Raw genomic sequence first — 17,524 nt, 5'->3', positions numbered from 1 at the left:
ATTGTTGACCCTTTTAATGTTACATGAATATATATGGGGACCAACTATGTACCTTTGTATATGTCATTTCTAAACACCCATACACATTTGTTGGGATTAGTCAATCATCAAGTCACATTTTTTATTTTCTTAAACTATTCATCTATATGTATTACTACTACCAATGTTTATTAAAGGAATTAAGGTCCGCAATTAGTTAGTGTAACAACTAACAAGTGAGTTTATAATTTTCAATTCTTAAAAGTTATTTCTAGAGCTAGTAATATATGAATTAATAATAGGGAAATAATAAATTAAGATAGCAAACTTGAATTAATACTGATGTGTTATTTAAATAATAGTAGTAATATAGTAGAAGTGATTCTATATTCAATCTAATATTGAAATTTGGAGTTTTAGGATTTATGTTATTTGGATAGCTAGTAATCTAATAATTAATGCCATGAAGTTAATTAGACAAGGATTGATGTATTTAGTTAGCGTGTGTAAACAGATTAGTGAGAAGTAGTGACCATACCATATTCCAAGTTAGGTAAAAGAGCTTCTCAAACAGATTATATTCAAAGTAGCTTACCTACCCTATTCTTTGAACAAATCCCCCATACTTTCTACTGCTTAATCATTACTAAAATATTAATTAATACTTTCATATAGATTAATATTGGTCGATAATCTGTCTTCCACATGTTATACTTATTAAGTAATTGAATTAAATAGAATGAATATAAAGGAGAGATTGTTTTCATTGAATTAATATTGGGTAAACTTTACTATTGTGGATTAGACTAAAACCACTCATTTCATGGAAGAATCAATTTACCTTATCATCAGCCACTAAGATCGATAAACTCCATTGAATTCAGCCTCGGAGTTGCTAATTGATTCATGGTGCGACAATTTTGTCCCAATCCCGAAGGGTTCATGAGTTCATCGTCCGTACTTTAGTTTGTACGATCTCACAAGTTTCATTTCCTGAATTCGCCATTCTATAACTAAAGTTCTACAATATTTTATGAACCGTACGTTTTCTAAGTGTGTACGCTTTGACATTCAAAATCATTTGCACATGTTTGACTTCTCGAGTAGATAGCTATATCATCAAATTTCTAACATAAATTTGTATGTTTCAATCCCTTTATTTCTTTGATGTGATTAGAAATAGTATATAGTTATCACAGTTTGCAAGGTTTTGTATTTATTGAATATTGGGTACAGAGATGATACAATGTTTCCTTAATTTGAGATGAGAAAATTGAAAGGGTTTGGACACAAAATGTAACCCTATGTAGGACTTATTAGATCGGGTCCTAAGGGTGACACTTCATAATGATATGCTGTTGCAATGAGTGTTATGAATTGCATAATTACATTTATCTTTTATCTTATTGTCCTATTGAAATTTAAAAACATTGACTAGAAGAAATGTCCGAGGCTCGTGCATTGAATTGATATAGAACATAATCATTTGTCAAATTATCTCAAGGGAGTACCAAGCCTTGGAAAAAAGACCCACATTTGGTTTAATTATGTAACGACCTAACTCCTAGACTGACGGTTATTCTTACAAACCAATACAAGTCTTTTCAATGTAGAAATGTCCGAGGCTCGTGTATTGAATTGATATAGAACATAATCATTTGTCAAATTATCTCAAGGGAGTACCAAGCCTTGGAAACAGACCCACGTTTAGTTAATTATGTAACGACCTGACTCCTAGACTGGCGGTTATTCTTACAAACCAATACAAGTCTTTTCAATGTATTTTTTCCTCTCTTCTCAGCGTATTTTGGATATTAACCAAATATTGGTTGAATAAATGAAGTATATTGGCTCATTGTTGTATTTGTGTAAGGTGAAATGACTATTTTGAAGACACTTAGACAAATATTGAATTACTATACTAGTACAAGCTCAAGGGACCATTCCAATAGTGATTCATCATAACACACTATCCTCAAATACCTTTTTTGTGTTACATTAATATTGTGATCATAAAAATACTTTTAGCAAAAAAGCTCATAATTAAAAAGGTACGTAATATTCAATTATCACAAAACGGTGTGTCTTTTTTGTAGGGTTATTTTGCTATCACAAGTTGGTATTTTCCGCGGGGACTTAATGAAATGATTGATCTATTGATTAAACAACAAAGCAAATTCTATTTCATTTTGAATCGACAAGCCATTTTTTTCAAGAAAAAGGGAAAAATAGAAAATGGTAAGATGAATATCAAATCAATAGGCCTAGGTGTTATGAGAAGTCTCCACTTCAAAATGTGGTCCAAAAGGGTAAGTATATTTCAGTGATGAAATTAGATTTCAAGATAGATACAAGCCCCACTATATAGGAATTCAACCTAAACATATTTGATTGATTTGAAATAAAAGGCATAAATAGGCAAAACCCCACACATTTGTGCATTGAATCTAATCTCTTCTTCTCTTTTCAATCTTTTCCACTATTATTTTACTTTCAATTATATTTCTTTGACAATTGAAAACATATTAAAAAGGGAGACATCAATAGGGGTCAATCTTCTAATGATTTCCATTATTTTGCATGCCTTGTAACGATATTTAATTCGTTGCCTATGGAAGCAAGACTTTTTTCTTCCTATAAAAATGCTGAGTATATAATCTTTGACCACTGTTTTGGGAATTAATTGAATAAAGCCTACACGAGGGGAGTATATTATAAGCTACTATTAATTTTTACTGAAATGCCTATTTAATCTAAAATCTGAAAATAATTACTAATATACTTAGGTAAAAACACGAGGTTCACGTCATCGAATAAATTGAGGTAATTTTGTGTAATAGTGTTGTGGATTAGTTGTCAATGAGCACATACTCGTTATCAGCATTGAAGATCATATGTTTTTTTTTAGTTCATAACTTCATATTTACATAAATTGTTTAATTGCGTGATGACATGAACATGATAATTTCCGATCTTCAACGCTAAACGAGTTGTACTCGTTAGCAATTAATCAACAACAATGGTATAATAATAACTGCAGTTTATAATAGATGATTTTTAAGGCTAATATAGAGGATGAACTTAATGTTTCTCAAAATATATTGAAATCAAGGTTCATGTATTTGGGCTATCAAAACCTTCTTAATTATTTTATTTATAAGGGAAATCAATAAGCCCATTAAGCTAATTTGGGTTGGGCCATGGGGAAAATTAACTAACACTAAACCCTAAAATTATAAAAATGGTAAATATACAAATATCCTATTTTAAAGAGTATACACTTTGATAGTGGCCCAAGGGTGAGGATTTGAAAAATGATACTCTTTCGTCCCACAATAATTATCACTCATATTATGATACGAGTTTTAAAAAATGTAAAGAAAAATTTGTTGAAAAAGTTAGTGAATATGTGATCCACTTTTTTATATTAATTTTATAATAAAATACTCCCTCCGTCCAGCAATAGAAGTCCCATTTTTCCGTTTTGGGACGTCCGAGAACAGGAGTCCCGGTTCTACTTACCATATTTGGACAATTTAATTACTCTCCCCCTTCTCACTAATTTACACAATTGCCATAAAAAAACACCCCCCACCCAACTTTAATTTCACTCTCTCACCCTCATTCTCTCCCTCATTCTCTCTCACTCTCGTCTCACTATCCCAATCGCCGCCGCCGCCTCCTCCTCCCAATCGCCACCGTCGCCGCCGCCTACTCCTCCTCCTCCCAATCGCCTCCGCCGCCGCCGCCTCCTCCTCTTCCCCAGTACACTCTGAAACCCTAACCCCCTTCTATGGGTTAAGATTCGGATTTCGGATGGAAAATTCCAGATCTGAAAGCTATGCCATGGATGGTAGTTGATTTGAAATTTTGGTTCAGATTTGGAGCAGATTTCCACTCATTTTGCTAGTAATGGAAGACATTTTGTTTAAGTTGAGGGTTTTTCTAAATTCAATTTTTAATTTATGTCCAAATAATCCCAACGTGTTACATAAGGCAAATATTGTATAATTGTTCGATTTTCCGCAATTTTCTCCATTCCTCTATGTAAATAACCTAATATAGGTTCACAGTCAATAACATCTTCACCGTCGAGAGTAACGATCAGTCGAAGAGATTGAAACTTTGAGATAGGAAAAACACACTACTATTAGTTTTCTGGTATGTATAGCTTTCTCTGTGGAAACATTGAGTTAGTTTGTATTGCAGCGAGTAATGCAAGGCTGAGACTCATTCGGTTATCGGAAGCAGTTGAGAAGATTAGACGGCAAGCAGCGGTTAGTGTTCAGACCGGAAAGGAAAATGAAGCAAGGGAGTTGCTTTTTCAAAAGAAGAAAATCATGCAAGCCATGGAGAAGTTGAAGACTCGTATCGAATTGTTTGATCAGTTTTCTGTGAAACTGAATGAGGTATAGCTTCATATCTGCATTTGGGGGTGACTCCACTAGTGGAACGAATACGTAAGTCTGAAACCTACGGATCAAACAGGGGTGGAAAATGCTTTTGTTGATCCCTCTTGAATAGAAATCATTTACCAAGAAAATTGGGAACGTGGTTGAATATTTCGGCTGAATCAGATGTAATTCCAAGTAACATAGCTCTGATAGATTGTTTAGGCATCTTGCATGTAGGGTGTGCGTGGGACTGAAACTTTATTTCCATTGGAAAGTAAAATATGTCGGAAACAAGTGCATGGTGTTGGTAGTGATGGATATATTTATTTACTTACTTGTTTAACCATCAACATTCTTGATTGATAGAAAATATGCATGTAAAGTTGATTGTGGAAACTTGTTAGAAGCTCGTAACTAATTTTATCCGCAACCTGCTATGATTGAGTTGCTAAAGCTCCTTGCACCTAGTGCAGTTTCAGTCATAAAAAGGTTTTGCTATGATTCAGAAGATTAATTGTCGCAAAATGCACAACCATATCTGTCTCTTTTAGCTTAGTTTTTTTATGTTTATTCTGGATTGATGGAGTAGTTTTCTTTCTCATATTCAGCTTGGTCTAAAGAAAAAGATTAAGTTTCAGGCAATCTCCATGAAGGAAAGTCTACTTATTGGGAATATGACTCTGGACCTTGAGGTTAGTGAGTCGGAACCCTCTAGTCCCGTTCGAATTGTATCACCGACAGAGGAAAACATTACAGACGACGACCTGCAATTGGATTCGGATAACATGGAATTCGAAGAAGATCAGGAAATGCAAGTTTCATCCGAGAATCAAAGAACCACCCACAGTGAAAATGGCTGTAACAGCCTCGAAGATCCTGTCAGTGAAAAAATGTTAAATGACGCTGACGATGTCCGGGATCCAAGGAAATCCTCAACTTATGAGGACTTCGTGACACACATAGATCAACAGCTCAACAAAATCCAAGAAGAGCTTGAAACATTTGTAAGGGTTTCAAACTTGTTTCTGGAAAGCAAAGAAAGGCCAGAGTATTCGAAGGTACAACATGCAACGGAAATTCTCGAGGGCGTTTATCATATAAGAGAAAGGTAACTATAGCTCAAGACCTCCATATTTTCATTGGATCCTTTTTCAAAAAAAATTTAACCTGTGTGTATGACAGGATTGCCATTATCAAGCAAACAAAATGAGCTCTAGGTCAAATTGCCATTTTGATGGTCTCTTTTGTTTCACAAAATGACATGATGAAGGTAAGTTGCCTCTTCTTTTCTTAGCTATTTTCTTTTCATTTTTGGTAACACTCTTTGTATTGTTTTAAGGATAATTGGAGATAAATTATGTTGTATAGAGTGATTTGTGATCTCCAATATTTGATTCCAACTTGTAAAGAATAAGTTATTCATGACTTGCAAATTTTGATTATCTTATCTATCATAGAAGTAATACACATCGATTTGAAAATTAAATTTGCTCCTTAGTTGTTTGATGTCTTCCTCCATTTCCGTCTCCTATAGTAGATTCCGGTGAACCGATCTACAACTTGTCCTTCATCACTTCCTTCCGGTGTGTCTTCGGGCACTTCCACTATCTTTTCCTTTCCCTTTCCCGATATGATCCCCGATGAAGATGACACAGTACCGACCTCTTGCAACGACTCCCCACGCTTCTGCAGTTCCGTCACAAGGTCAACGACGTTGCACTTGACTTTTGACATCATGCACGTCTTAAACTCGTGAAAACTGTCCGGTAACGAGTTGAGAATGATATCCACCTGAGAAGTCGGGTCAATCGACCCTCCCAATATCTTAAACTCTTCCAACGAGGCCACCATTCCCCGTACATGATCATGTACGGATGAACCATCCTCGAATCTAGAGTTCGTTATCCGAAAAATCGCCAATGATCTCAAAGGTCGATTTTGTGGCTCAAACGTATCCGCGATACTATTCACTATATCCGACGCCGTCGGATAAGTATCGTAGAGACATCGGAATTCCGGTGACAGAGAGAATAGAACAATATTTATTGCCATGTTATTAGCAAAACACCATGTGTTGAATTTGTTGGTGGTGTCCTCATAAGGACATGGATTTGTTAGCACAAAACCAACTCCTTCACAATCGAGAACGAATTCTAGAGTTTTTCTCCAATTAAAATAATTTGATGAAGTCAGTTGATTCTCAGCTAGGAGTTCAGCAAGTGAATACATTGTAAATAGAGGCTAAGAAGAAGAAAAAAATGGGGAGGAAAAAATACTCAAAACTTGAGAAATTTTTTTTACTATAAGAAACCAATTTTCACCTCAAAATACATCCTTTTGTAAGCCAAAATGAAGTCTTTAAAATCTGATTGTAAAACATCATCAAGATAATATTGCTTCATAATATAATATGATTCATAATTTAAAAATTACATTAATATTTCAAATTAAATATTATTGAATTATGATTCATAATTAATTTAAAATCAAATTAAGATTCTTTAAATTAATTTTTAATCTATAATATTATTATTGTTGGACAAAATAATACTACCTCCCGTCCACCAAAATTTGTCTCAGTTTGACCCGACACGGGTTTTAAGAAATGGAATGGAAAGTGAGTTGAAAAGGTTAGTGGACTGTGGGTCCTACTTTTATATATTAGTTTTATAATAAAATGTGAGTAAGAATGACTTAATGGAATATGAGGTCCACTACCAAAAATGGTAAAAGTGAAATAGGACAAATTTTTGGGGACTGACGAAATTGGAAAAATTGGACAAATTTTGATGGACGGGCTTGGTATTAAACACTTAAATATGGAAAAAAAAAAAAAGAATCTCTAACAAAAGGTGATATAAGAATTCTAGAAAGTAGAACACCTTTTCTTATTTTTAGAATTCTGATAACCACCTTCTTGGTTTAATTAACAAAACAAACAAGCATCAAAATTTAAAAAATTTAAGAACGAAATTACTTTACCAAGCACAATCCTTGAAATAGTAGTATATATTACAAAGAGCTAGTGTTGGAACAAATACTTATTTACGTATAAAAATCATGCAATTTTAAAAGACCACCCAACTCAAAATAAAGCGATAGCTTTTATTTATTCATTTCATTTGCTGCCCACAATTTTTAAAAAAGGTGCCAAATTAAATATCCATTCGACTTCAACATATTGTGTAAGTTCATTTCTAACTTATCTCCAATTAGTAGAAATGCTTCCCTTGAATGTGATCTTCGGCATGTAGACGTAGCCAATTGAGCATCGAGCATGATAACCATATCGTATGTCACATGTTGTTAGAACCCCTACGAAAAGAAAAGATATATTGAGAATGTATATTTGTCATTATTTAAAAATTAAAATATTTTCTTAAAAGTCGTACTTTCCAAAAGAAAAGGTAAATGATAAACAATTATTAATTGTCATATTTATCTTGTGTTGAATAACACAAGATTAGAAAAGGAATAACTCTCAAATACACATTACATTGCGTGTTGAAGATTTTTTTATTAAGAAAAGACAAATATGACAATTATTTATCTTTGTCTTTTTATTACCTCTTCTTTTAAAGTTGCTCTTATAGTTATAATTACAAATAAGGGATAATATAGGATTAATTTATTAAAGGAGTTTGTTTAATTATTATATACATATTTAGTTACATGATGTGTGTAATTATACTTGGTGTGCCTTAATTTGTACCAATATACATAAAGGATTAATTAATTAAAGAGATCGATTCTTATATAAATATTTAGTTAGTCTCGACATCTTCAATTAACAAATAGATCAATTTATTTACTCTAAACCATAAATATTGCGATCCTTTTTAAAAGTTGGGGAATACGATGAGAGAAAATTTAAATTTTGCAAATTCACTACCAGTATGGGCATTACTCAGTTCTATATTTGTCGTTTATAAAAATATTTGTAGGGACGTATTCAAATCCTTTTCATATTTTTTGTCATTTTTCCTTTTTAATCATAGTTCCACGATTTTGTCATTTGACCGTTAAATTAATGTCACGTGTCATTTAATAATGCACATTTTCATTCTAATAATGCACAGCGGCTAATAATGCAACATTATAGACTAATAATGCACATTTTCATTCTAATAATGCAACATTATAGACTAATAATGCATTGATAACAACCATCCAATTCAAGGATCCAAGGGCTGAGATTAAGAAGGAAATAGGACACTTAGTGTGCAAAGGAGCCTAACGCACCCCAATATTCGTATCCTATAAAAGTATCATAGATTTATTCTTATTATTTAATCCAGTTATAAGAAACGTATAAAATTCTGAATTTCAAAATATATAATTGTAGGTTTGTGTTAAAATGACAACCCCTCTTAAAGTGACACCGTGACACCACTTATACAACAATATTATAAACGCTACACAACAATATCACAAACACTACACAACAATCTATAGATTGCTGTATAGTGTGTCGGATATTGCTGGACAAGAAAAATTGTTGTATAAAGACCAGCAAATTGTTGGCCATCTTTTTTGGGGTCTTTTTTTTGCTACGTGACAGCTTATTATTCGTCCACGTATACAAATGATTGGCTAGGAATGGTGATATGGTATTATTTTAAGGGATGGTGGTACCCTAACATGCCTCGATAATTGTATGTAAAATTTATTCCCCTTAATTAGTATGTTATTAACAAAATTTATTCCCCTTAATCAGTATATGTAAAATTCTGAATTTCAATATATAATTGTATGCTATTAACTAAATTTATTCACATCGTCCATATACATTTTAAGTAGGTAAAATTCAGAATCCCACTTGCCTTTCTCGTAAGGATTCCCCAAAATCAAATATGCAATTCGCATTTATTGATTTTAGCAATTTTATTTTTATCTTTGAATCTCTAATAATTGTAGCAACTGTATTTCAGTTTTGTCAAACTTACCGGTTTTATCCCAATGGTTTCAATTTCTATATTGGAGTGACATATCCAAATATTTTCTTGTATCAATTTCTATATTGGTATTCACACCAATTTTAGAATAACTTAAAAATAAATTTTATGCGAATATTTTTGTAATTTGTGATTGATTCAATCGATACATAGTCAAAAGATTGCAATAGAATCTGTAAAATTAAAGAATATGAGATAGAATCGATAAAACTAATTACTGAATATTGTTGATAAAATTGATAATTATGGGATGAAATTTGATTATCAATTTGAGCAACCTTTTAAGAAAGGAAATCAGCCATTTCATGGCATAATCAACGGCGTTTCATTCTTCAGATCATGGAATCAAATAATGGGAAAAAATCAAAATATTTTTTTTCCAAACAATTTTTAAGTAAAAAAATATATAACCCCATCATCATAAATATCTCTATATAAACCACTAACTCCATTATCTTCTTCCATCACTAAACACTCCAAAAAAATAGGAAATGACAACTGCAACACTACTCTTGCTTTTGCTATGCTACATTGTGAACGTTTCATGTGTAGCTCTCCCACCGAAAGTCTTCAATGTGATGGCCTATGGTGCCGTCAACGACGGCACCAAAGACAATGTAAAGGTAAAAAAAGAAAAAAAATCCCCGTACCAAATGGTACGAGGATGAAATTAATTTTTTTTTTAAAAAAAATTTAAAAGGATCAATAATGGTTCCCCATCTAATCTGATTAAATAAGTTAACAATTTACATTTCACAATCATTGCAGGCATTTTCGGCGGCGTGGAAGGATGCGTGCGAGTACGAAGGGAGGGGTCGGGTCGTGATTCCCCGAGGGGTGTATGCATTGGGTTCGGTGATATTCACGGGATATTGCAGAGGCACGATGAGTTTCATCATCCACGGAAGCCTCAGAGCCCCGACCGACCGTAAGTCCTTTTCCACCGACACGTGGATCGGGTTCCGTTACGTCGAATACCTGACCATCAAAGGCGGCGGCTACTTAGACGGACAAGGCCACGTTGCGTGGCACTATAATGACTGCCACACCAATTTTAAGTGTGGCAAGCTTCCTGCGGTTAGTATTCTCTTAACTTTCTATTTTTTGTGAAGAATTTAGAATTTGTTACATCAGTTGGATCAAATTGGATGAGATTTTGGTACTAAAATGGAATTTATTCACATAATTTTTGCAGTCATTGAGGCTTGATTTTGTGAGAAACTCATGGATCCACCACATTCGATCCATCGATAGTAAAAACACACACATGAACATCTTCGCGTGCCACAACATCACCATCAGCAACGTCCGGATCAACGCCCCGGCCGATAGCCCCAACACGGACGGCATCCACATCGGCTCCTCGGCCGGCATCCGCATCCTCAACTCCACCATCCGCACCGGGGACGACTGCGTCAGCATGGTCTCGGGCAGCCGCGGCATCGAGGTCGCCAGCGTCCGCTGCGGCCCCGGCCACGGCATCAGCATCGGCAGCCTCGGCCGCAGCCACGCCGAGGAGCCCGTCACCGACATCACCGTCCGCGATACCACCTTCGTCTCCACCGACAACGGCGTCCGCATCAAGACGTGGGCCCCCTCCGACGCCACCTCCGCCTCCAACATCACCTTCCGGGACATCGACATGATCGCCGTCGCCAACCCCATCCTGATCGACCAAGTCTACTGCCCCTCTGGCAACTGCTTAGAGGTACATTCACCATACCTCGTTTATTTGAAAATATGTCTGGATTCTTAAGTCCTGTCTACCTGACCATACCTCGTTTGTTTGAAAATGTGTCTGCAGGCTCAGTCGAACGTGGAGATACGGGACGTGGTGTTTAAGAACATAAGGGGCACGTCGAGCTCGGAAGTCGCGGTGAAGTTGCATTGCAGCAGAGCTCGGCCTTGCAGGAACGTGAAGCTTATCGACATTAACTTGCCGTACAGAGGCCCGAGAGGGAAGAGCAGGGCTGTGTGTGTGAATGCTTTGGGCTCTTCTTCTGGAATTCAAATCCCAAGTGGATGCCTATAGCTCTTCATCTCTCTCTCTTTTTTAATCAGTTGAGAGAGATTTCTGCCACACCATTATCATGTATATTTGCCTTCTATGTAGAAAAGAACCTCCTCTTCATCATTCCATGTTGCATTTCTGAGGATGTGTAGAATTAGAATTCAATTCCAAATCCAAACATTTTTGTCTTTCTCAATTTCATGTTACCACAAAAAAAAAACTTAATTATTGAACACACAACACAAATCATTAAATCCTCATCTACATCAGACAATGCCAATTCCCACCAGCAACAAACTCATGAACCTCCCCATTCACTTCAATCAAACTACAACCAGGTTCCTTCTCCATCTCCTTCCTCTCCATCTCCCTCCTTTCCTCGACCGCCTTCTCAAAATCACCCGACCCCGCATAGACATTCGACATCAGCACGTGCGCGCTCGTCTCCGTCCCATCCAACAGCCTCAAGTTCCCCGCAGCCCACTCCGCGACCTCAACGCTCCCGCCGTGATTCCTGCACGCTGCAAGCAGAGAACCCCACACGACAACGTCCGGTTCCATAGGCATACTCGCCACAAACTCGGCCGCCTCCTCCACCATCCCCGCCCTCCCCAGCGCATCAACCATACAGCCGTAGTGCTCGATCTTCGCCTCCATCCCGTACTCCTCTGTCAACAGCCTAAAGTACCTCCTCGCCTCGTCCACTCTCAACGAATGGCTCGAGGCCGTCAGCACAGCGACGAAGCTCACCCCATCCGGCTGGAGACTACCACATTCGAGCTCACTAAACATATCAAACACTTCCTCGTAACATCCGTTCGTGGCCAAACCTAGCATCATCGAGTTCCAACACGAAAGCCCTTTCCTCGGAGCGTTTTCAAACGCTAATCGCGCGGAATCAACGTCCCCGCACTTGCAATACATGTCTACAATGGCAGTAGCCACAATCACATTCATCTCAAGTCCATTCCTTTCCATGTAGTCATGAATCCATCTCCCCTGCTCAAGAGCTCCCAATTTCCCACAAGCATTCAACATACTAACCAGAGTAAACTCATTAGGCCTAACTTTTTCACTTTGCATTTCATGGAAGAGATCAAATGCTTCAATCCATCTCCCATTTCTAACAAAGCCACTAATCATAGTGTTCCAAGATATCTCATTTCTCAATGGAATCTTGCAGAACAACCTCCATGATTCCTCAATCTCCCCACACCTCGCAAGCCCCATAATCATCGAGTTCCAAGCCACAACATCCCTCTCAAGACTTTCATCAAACACCTTCCACGCACTTTCAAGAAACCCCCAATTCGCATACATGTGAATGATTGAGTTCCGAATGAAGCGATCCGAATCCAAGCCTTCCTTCACGACCCTCCCGTGAAGCTGAGCCCCCTCTCCGACCCGCCCCATCCGAGCGTACGCCGTGAAAACGGAAGGGTAGGTGCGGCGCTCGGGGAGAGTCTCCGAGCAATCGAGCATCTCGAGGAAGAGTGAAATCGCAAAATTGGGGTCGGAGCTGCGGGAGAAGCCTCGGATTATTGTATTCCAGGTGAATTGATTGGGCTTTTCGATGCGGCGGAAGATGGAGAGCGCGTAGTGGAGGTCTCTGGCGGCGGAGAAGGCGAGGAGCCTGCTAGCGGCGATGGTGTCTCTGGCTAGGCCGGTTTTGATGAGGTGGGCGTGGATTTGTTTGAGGTCTGTGATCGTGCGGCAGGTGGTGTCGAGCATGGAGAGGTGAGGGTGATTTGAGATAAAGGTTGAGATAGAGGTTGAAGGTGGATTGAAGGAGCAGAAACATGCTGGCATTCGTCACTCTCTTTAGAGGAGTTTGTTAAATGAAACAGTAATTGCAGAAGAAGAAAGAAAAAGATGAATTGTGAGTGATATTGTTACCATGAAAGGATTGCTTGTGCTCTCTGTAAATGCTTGAGTTTTATCAATGGAGAAAAATGTAGTTGCAGAATTTGAGTAATGGATAAGGTTGTATGGGGGAGGATGGAGGAAGATAGCATTCAGTTTGTCAGTTTTCTGTTATCACCTCATTTTTTCTTACTTCAAAAATTACAAACGGTAAAATTTGTGTCAATTTTTTTGTACGGCCAATCGTTCTTCAAATCTGACCGATATAGCCACGGGCTAGCCTCTCTCTCTCTGCCACATCGTCAGCACTAAAATTTTAGTTACCATATCATCATTTTAAGCAAATAAATTGCTAGCCTAAATTTATATGCAATAAAAATAATTCAAAAACAACTACATTTACAGAATTAAATTTACGATAAATTATGGAATTAAATTTACGAGACATATTAATTTACGAGAATTAAACACAAAATTTACGAGACATATTAATTTACGGAATTAAATTTACCAACAACTGGACAAGCAATAGGCTAGCCACAGGCTAGCCACATCATCAGCACTATTAAAAAAACAACTAAATTTACGAAATTAAACACAACAGAATTAAATTTACAACACATATACGAAAAAATTCATAAATTTCATTTTTTTTTAAAGTACATTAATTAAAAAAAGTTACATAATTAAAAAAAAAAAACCGAGCTTCCACACACGAGCCCCCGCCGCACTCTACTCCTCACTAACTTTTTAAAAAAATACATTAAAAAATGCAATAATTTTATATAAATTAAAAAAAGGTACATCCTAAAAAAAATTACTTAATTAAAAAAAAATCATAAAAAAATACATTAAAAATGCAATAAAAAAATGCATAAAAAATACATTAAAAATGCAATAAATAAAAAAAATGCATAAAAAATACATTAAAAAAAATTGCAACCGGCTAGCCGAAATTGAGCCTACTATGGCGGCTAGCGCCCGCAAATCGGCTAGAGCTCACCGATCGGAAAGCCTAAATTGCCGCAATGAAGGCTAGCAAATCGGCCAGCGGTCGGCTAGCGCCCGCGATCGGCTAGTCTATCCGCTAACCTCTATTGTGGATGCCCTAATATTCGAATAGGATTGGTACTTGCACACTTCCAAAAATTTATAATTTTAAAACCACTTTTCCTAATAAATCTATTTATTTTCTCTTTCCAATAAGGCTAAACCAGTTTTTTTTAATTATTCCCTTTTATCTAGTAATGCTGAAATCGTATTTCTGTTATTTTTACTTTACTGATTTTTCAATAAAATTCATATTGTCTATGTATGTTGTTAGATACTCTCTTCGTTTCATAGTAATGGAGGCGTTTCTTTTCGGTACGGAGATTAAGAAAAATTGTGTTAGGTAAGTTAAGTAAATGGAGAATAAAGTGTAAAATGAAAAAGTTAGAGAGATGAAGAGAGAAAAAAGTAAGAGAGAGTAAAGTAGGTGTGAAAAATGTGTTAACTTTTACTAAAAATGAAAATGACCCTATTACTATGGAACGTATTAAAATGGCAAAATAACTCTATTAATATGGAACAGATGAAGTATTAATTATGGACTTGTGAGAAAATGCATTAATGCTTTTTAAAATCACAAAAAATAATTAAATGGGCCTGTAACTTTGTAAGGGCATTGGAGTAATGGGCTCGAATATACTAACATGAGGAGATTTTATTTACAATCAATATTCGATATTACGTCCTCCCTTCGTCCCCAAAGAGTATGAACATCTGATTCGGCATGAGTTTTAATGCTTAATTAGAAAAGTAAGAGAGATATAGAAAGAAAAAGTTTTATAGTGTTATTAGTAGAGAAAGGGTCCTCCCTATTTTATTAGGGAGAAATGAGTTTTCAAAATAAGAAAATTTATAATTTTCAGGAACAAACTAAAAAAGGAAATAGTGCATACTTTTTAGGGACGGAGAGAGTATTTTTTTTTTCTTTTACTATAAATTTACAGGATCCATGAGGAGTTTATATTTTTGTTTCCAGTTTTGCCCTTCCACATGAATATGTATCTGCAAATATTCCTTTCCTTTTAATCTCAGACCATACAGATCATAAATCCAACGGATAGGGATTGGTCTTAGTAAATATTAAAAAATCTAAAATGGGGATTGGTTACCCGATTTTTTGGGACCTGGATACTCAATTTAGATATCCAGGTACCCAAATTCAGTTTCGGATCGTATATCGGGTATCCGGAATTTTAGGATCGGGTATTCGTGAATGCCTGATTTGACAGGCCTACATGTAACGAACGTGATGATAAAAGGATGGCGGCGCATAAGATGACGAAGGAAATTAAATAGTGTAAACTATACAAAATTCCCAATAATTAAAAACTCGTTTATTTTATCACGTGAATTGGTAAACTATAAATTATTTTGTATACTATATGTATTACATAATTATGTGTTGAACCTACTTACATTAATTATGACATGAACAAGTAAAAATGCAAATGCAGGCAGATGGTTTATTTTCTTCTTTTGGGTCGCAAGTATAATCAAGTATATTTCGACCAAATGCTTGACCACAATTGCCTTGGCATTGATCATCACCTCCATCGCAATTTCCAACTTGTTTTGAACATGTGCAGATCCTTCCAATCCTTCCACTAACTGCAAGATTATACCAAATTTAATGACAAAGAAAGTAATTAAAAAAAATATCATGCAAAAAGAATAATTATAGCTATCGAAATATCGATCTAACAGTCAAAATTGCACGTTGATTATCTGACTTACACATCAATTACTCAATCGACGTGTAATTTTGGCAGTCATGCCTAGACCTGCCCAAGGTTTATCGAACCGGCGGTTAAAACCGAAACCGTAACTGCTGGTTACGGTTCCGAACCGAAACCGTGAGAATTTATCCGAACCGAAACCGTCGATTTTTGAATCGTGGTTCAGTTCAGGTTCAAAAAATTTCGAACCGAAACCGTGCCGGAACTGTCGGTTCCGGACGGTTTCAAACCGGAACCGCGAAAAACCACCGGAAAACCGTGAAATTAAACCGAAACCACAAAAAAACCGACGGTTCGGAACCGTGAGAAACCGTAGAAAACCTCCGGAGAATTGCCGGTTCGGAACCGAAACCGAAACCGGCGGTTTTGGAACCGTAACCGCCCATATTCTGTTTGCCGGAAATTTTTTATGACAATGTATTCACAAAAATAAAATACTAATAGGTATTAGAATAATTTCATAAACGAAAATATTTTCGAATAAACAGCTCAAACGATAGGACAACTTAGACCACTTCACCAACAAAGTCCGGGAAAGAAATATCTTAAAATAGCAGTACTACTTTAATTATGTAAGGGAATAAAATTAAAATGTACTTTTATTATTTAAGCATGGAGTAAGAAGGAACCTGATGATAAAAGGATGGCAAATAACAAGATGAAGAATTTTGAAGAGGTGGCCATTTTCTTTTGTGTATGTTTAATGTTGGACTGTTTGGTTTATATAGAGGAAAAGTGTAACGTTTAATTAATCAGTTAAATAAATGCAGAAAAGATTGTCTATTAATTACGAATTTACGATCAAACGTTTTTTTAGATCGGTGTTTAATTCTTTCCGTTTAATTCTTCTAATTAATTTATAGTAAGTGTCTTTTTTTGTAGGAGTGAGCAAAACACTCCGATCGAAAAAAAAAACATCCAATCCAAAATTTTAAATTAATTTTTTTTAATATCGGTTTGGATAAAGTGTAAATTTTTGATAAAATTCAGTTTTGTAGTTCGGGTAATATTATAAAATAATATAGACAGAAACATTTTCAAATTTGAATATTATAAATAATAAGTATAATGACTAAAAATGAATATTGATAAATTTAAATATTAAAATTAGTAGTAATATTTTATTTTGCAAAATGTAATTATTTATTAAAATATAGAATTTATAAGTTTTTATATAGAAAGATATTACTTAATTCTTATAAAAAAGCTATTGTTCTATTTTAGATAAAGTATATAATTTTTAAGCTTGAAATTGAATATGATATAATATTAAATACTCTCTCCGTCCATAAAAGATAGGACACATTGAGAATGACACGGGTTTTAATGTGTAATTGGTAAAGTAAGAGAGAAGAAAAAAAGTAGGAGAGAAGTGGTGTTACTGGAATGTGAGATCTATATAATTAATAAGAGAGTAAGAAAAAAAGTAAGAGAGAAGTTGTTGAAAACTTTCTTTTTCAAGATGTGCTCTATTTTTCGTGGACAACCAAAAATGGCAAATGTGCTATATTTTTCGTGGACGGAGGGAGTAATATT

General features: G+C 35.6%; 4 protein-coding genes across 4 annotated transcripts; 2 read left to right on the top strand and 2 right to left on the bottom strand.

Annotated features, from left to right (window-relative positions):
- The first annotated feature begins 4,142 nt into the window (after nucleotides 1-4,142).
- LOC125188241 lies at nucleotides 4,143-5,836 on the top strand. The gene is made up of 3 exons (XM_048085003.1): nucleotides 4,143-4,388; nucleotides 4,982-5,481; nucleotides 5,556-5,836. Exons 1-3 carry the CDS (start codon nucleotides 4,143-4,145, stop codon nucleotides 5,581-5,583), a joined length of 774 nt encoding a protein of 257 aa, XP_047940960.1. The 3' UTR covers nucleotides 5,584-5,836.
- Nucleotides 5,837-5,867: 31 nt separating this feature from the next.
- Nucleotides 5,868-6,425, bottom strand: LOC125188240. The gene has a single exon (XM_048085002.1). The coding sequence runs from the start codon at nucleotides 6,423-6,425 to the stop codon at nucleotides 5,868-5,870; it is 558 nt and encodes a 185-aa protein (XP_047940959.1).
- A 3,394-nt stretch (nucleotides 6,426-9,819) lies between these two features.
- LOC125188239 (exopolygalacturonase-like) lies at nucleotides 9,820-11,601 on the top strand. Its single transcript, XM_048085001.1, has 4 exons — nucleotides 9,820-9,951; nucleotides 10,097-10,405; nucleotides 10,518-11,036; nucleotides 11,133-11,601. Exons 1-4 carry the CDS (start codon nucleotides 9,820-9,822, stop codon nucleotides 11,358-11,360), a joined length of 1,188 nt encoding a protein of 395 aa, XP_047940958.1. The 3' UTR covers nucleotides 11,361-11,601.
- Nucleotides 10,407-13,326, bottom strand: LOC125191372 (pentatricopeptide repeat-containing protein At2g42920, chloroplastic). Its single transcript, XM_048088918.1, has one exon. It carries the CDS (start codon nucleotides 13,146-13,148, stop codon nucleotides 11,601-11,603), a length of 1,548 nt encoding a protein of 515 aa, XP_047944875.1. The 5' UTR covers nucleotides 13,149-13,326; the 3' UTR covers nucleotides 10,407-11,600.
- Between the last annotated feature and the right edge of the window lie 4,198 nt (nucleotides 13,327-17,524).

This window comes from Salvia hispanica, chromosome 5 (genome assembly GCF_023119035.1).
Source record: "Salvia hispanica cultivar TCC Black 2014 chromosome 5, UniMelb_Shisp_WGS_1.0, whole genome shotgun sequence".
Classification (NCBI taxonomy): domain Eukaryota; kingdom Viridiplantae; phylum Streptophyta; class Magnoliopsida; order Lamiales; family Lamiaceae; genus Salvia; species Salvia hispanica.
Note: the sequence above shows the minus strand (reverse complement) of the source record. Positions and strands in the feature narration are given on the sequence as shown.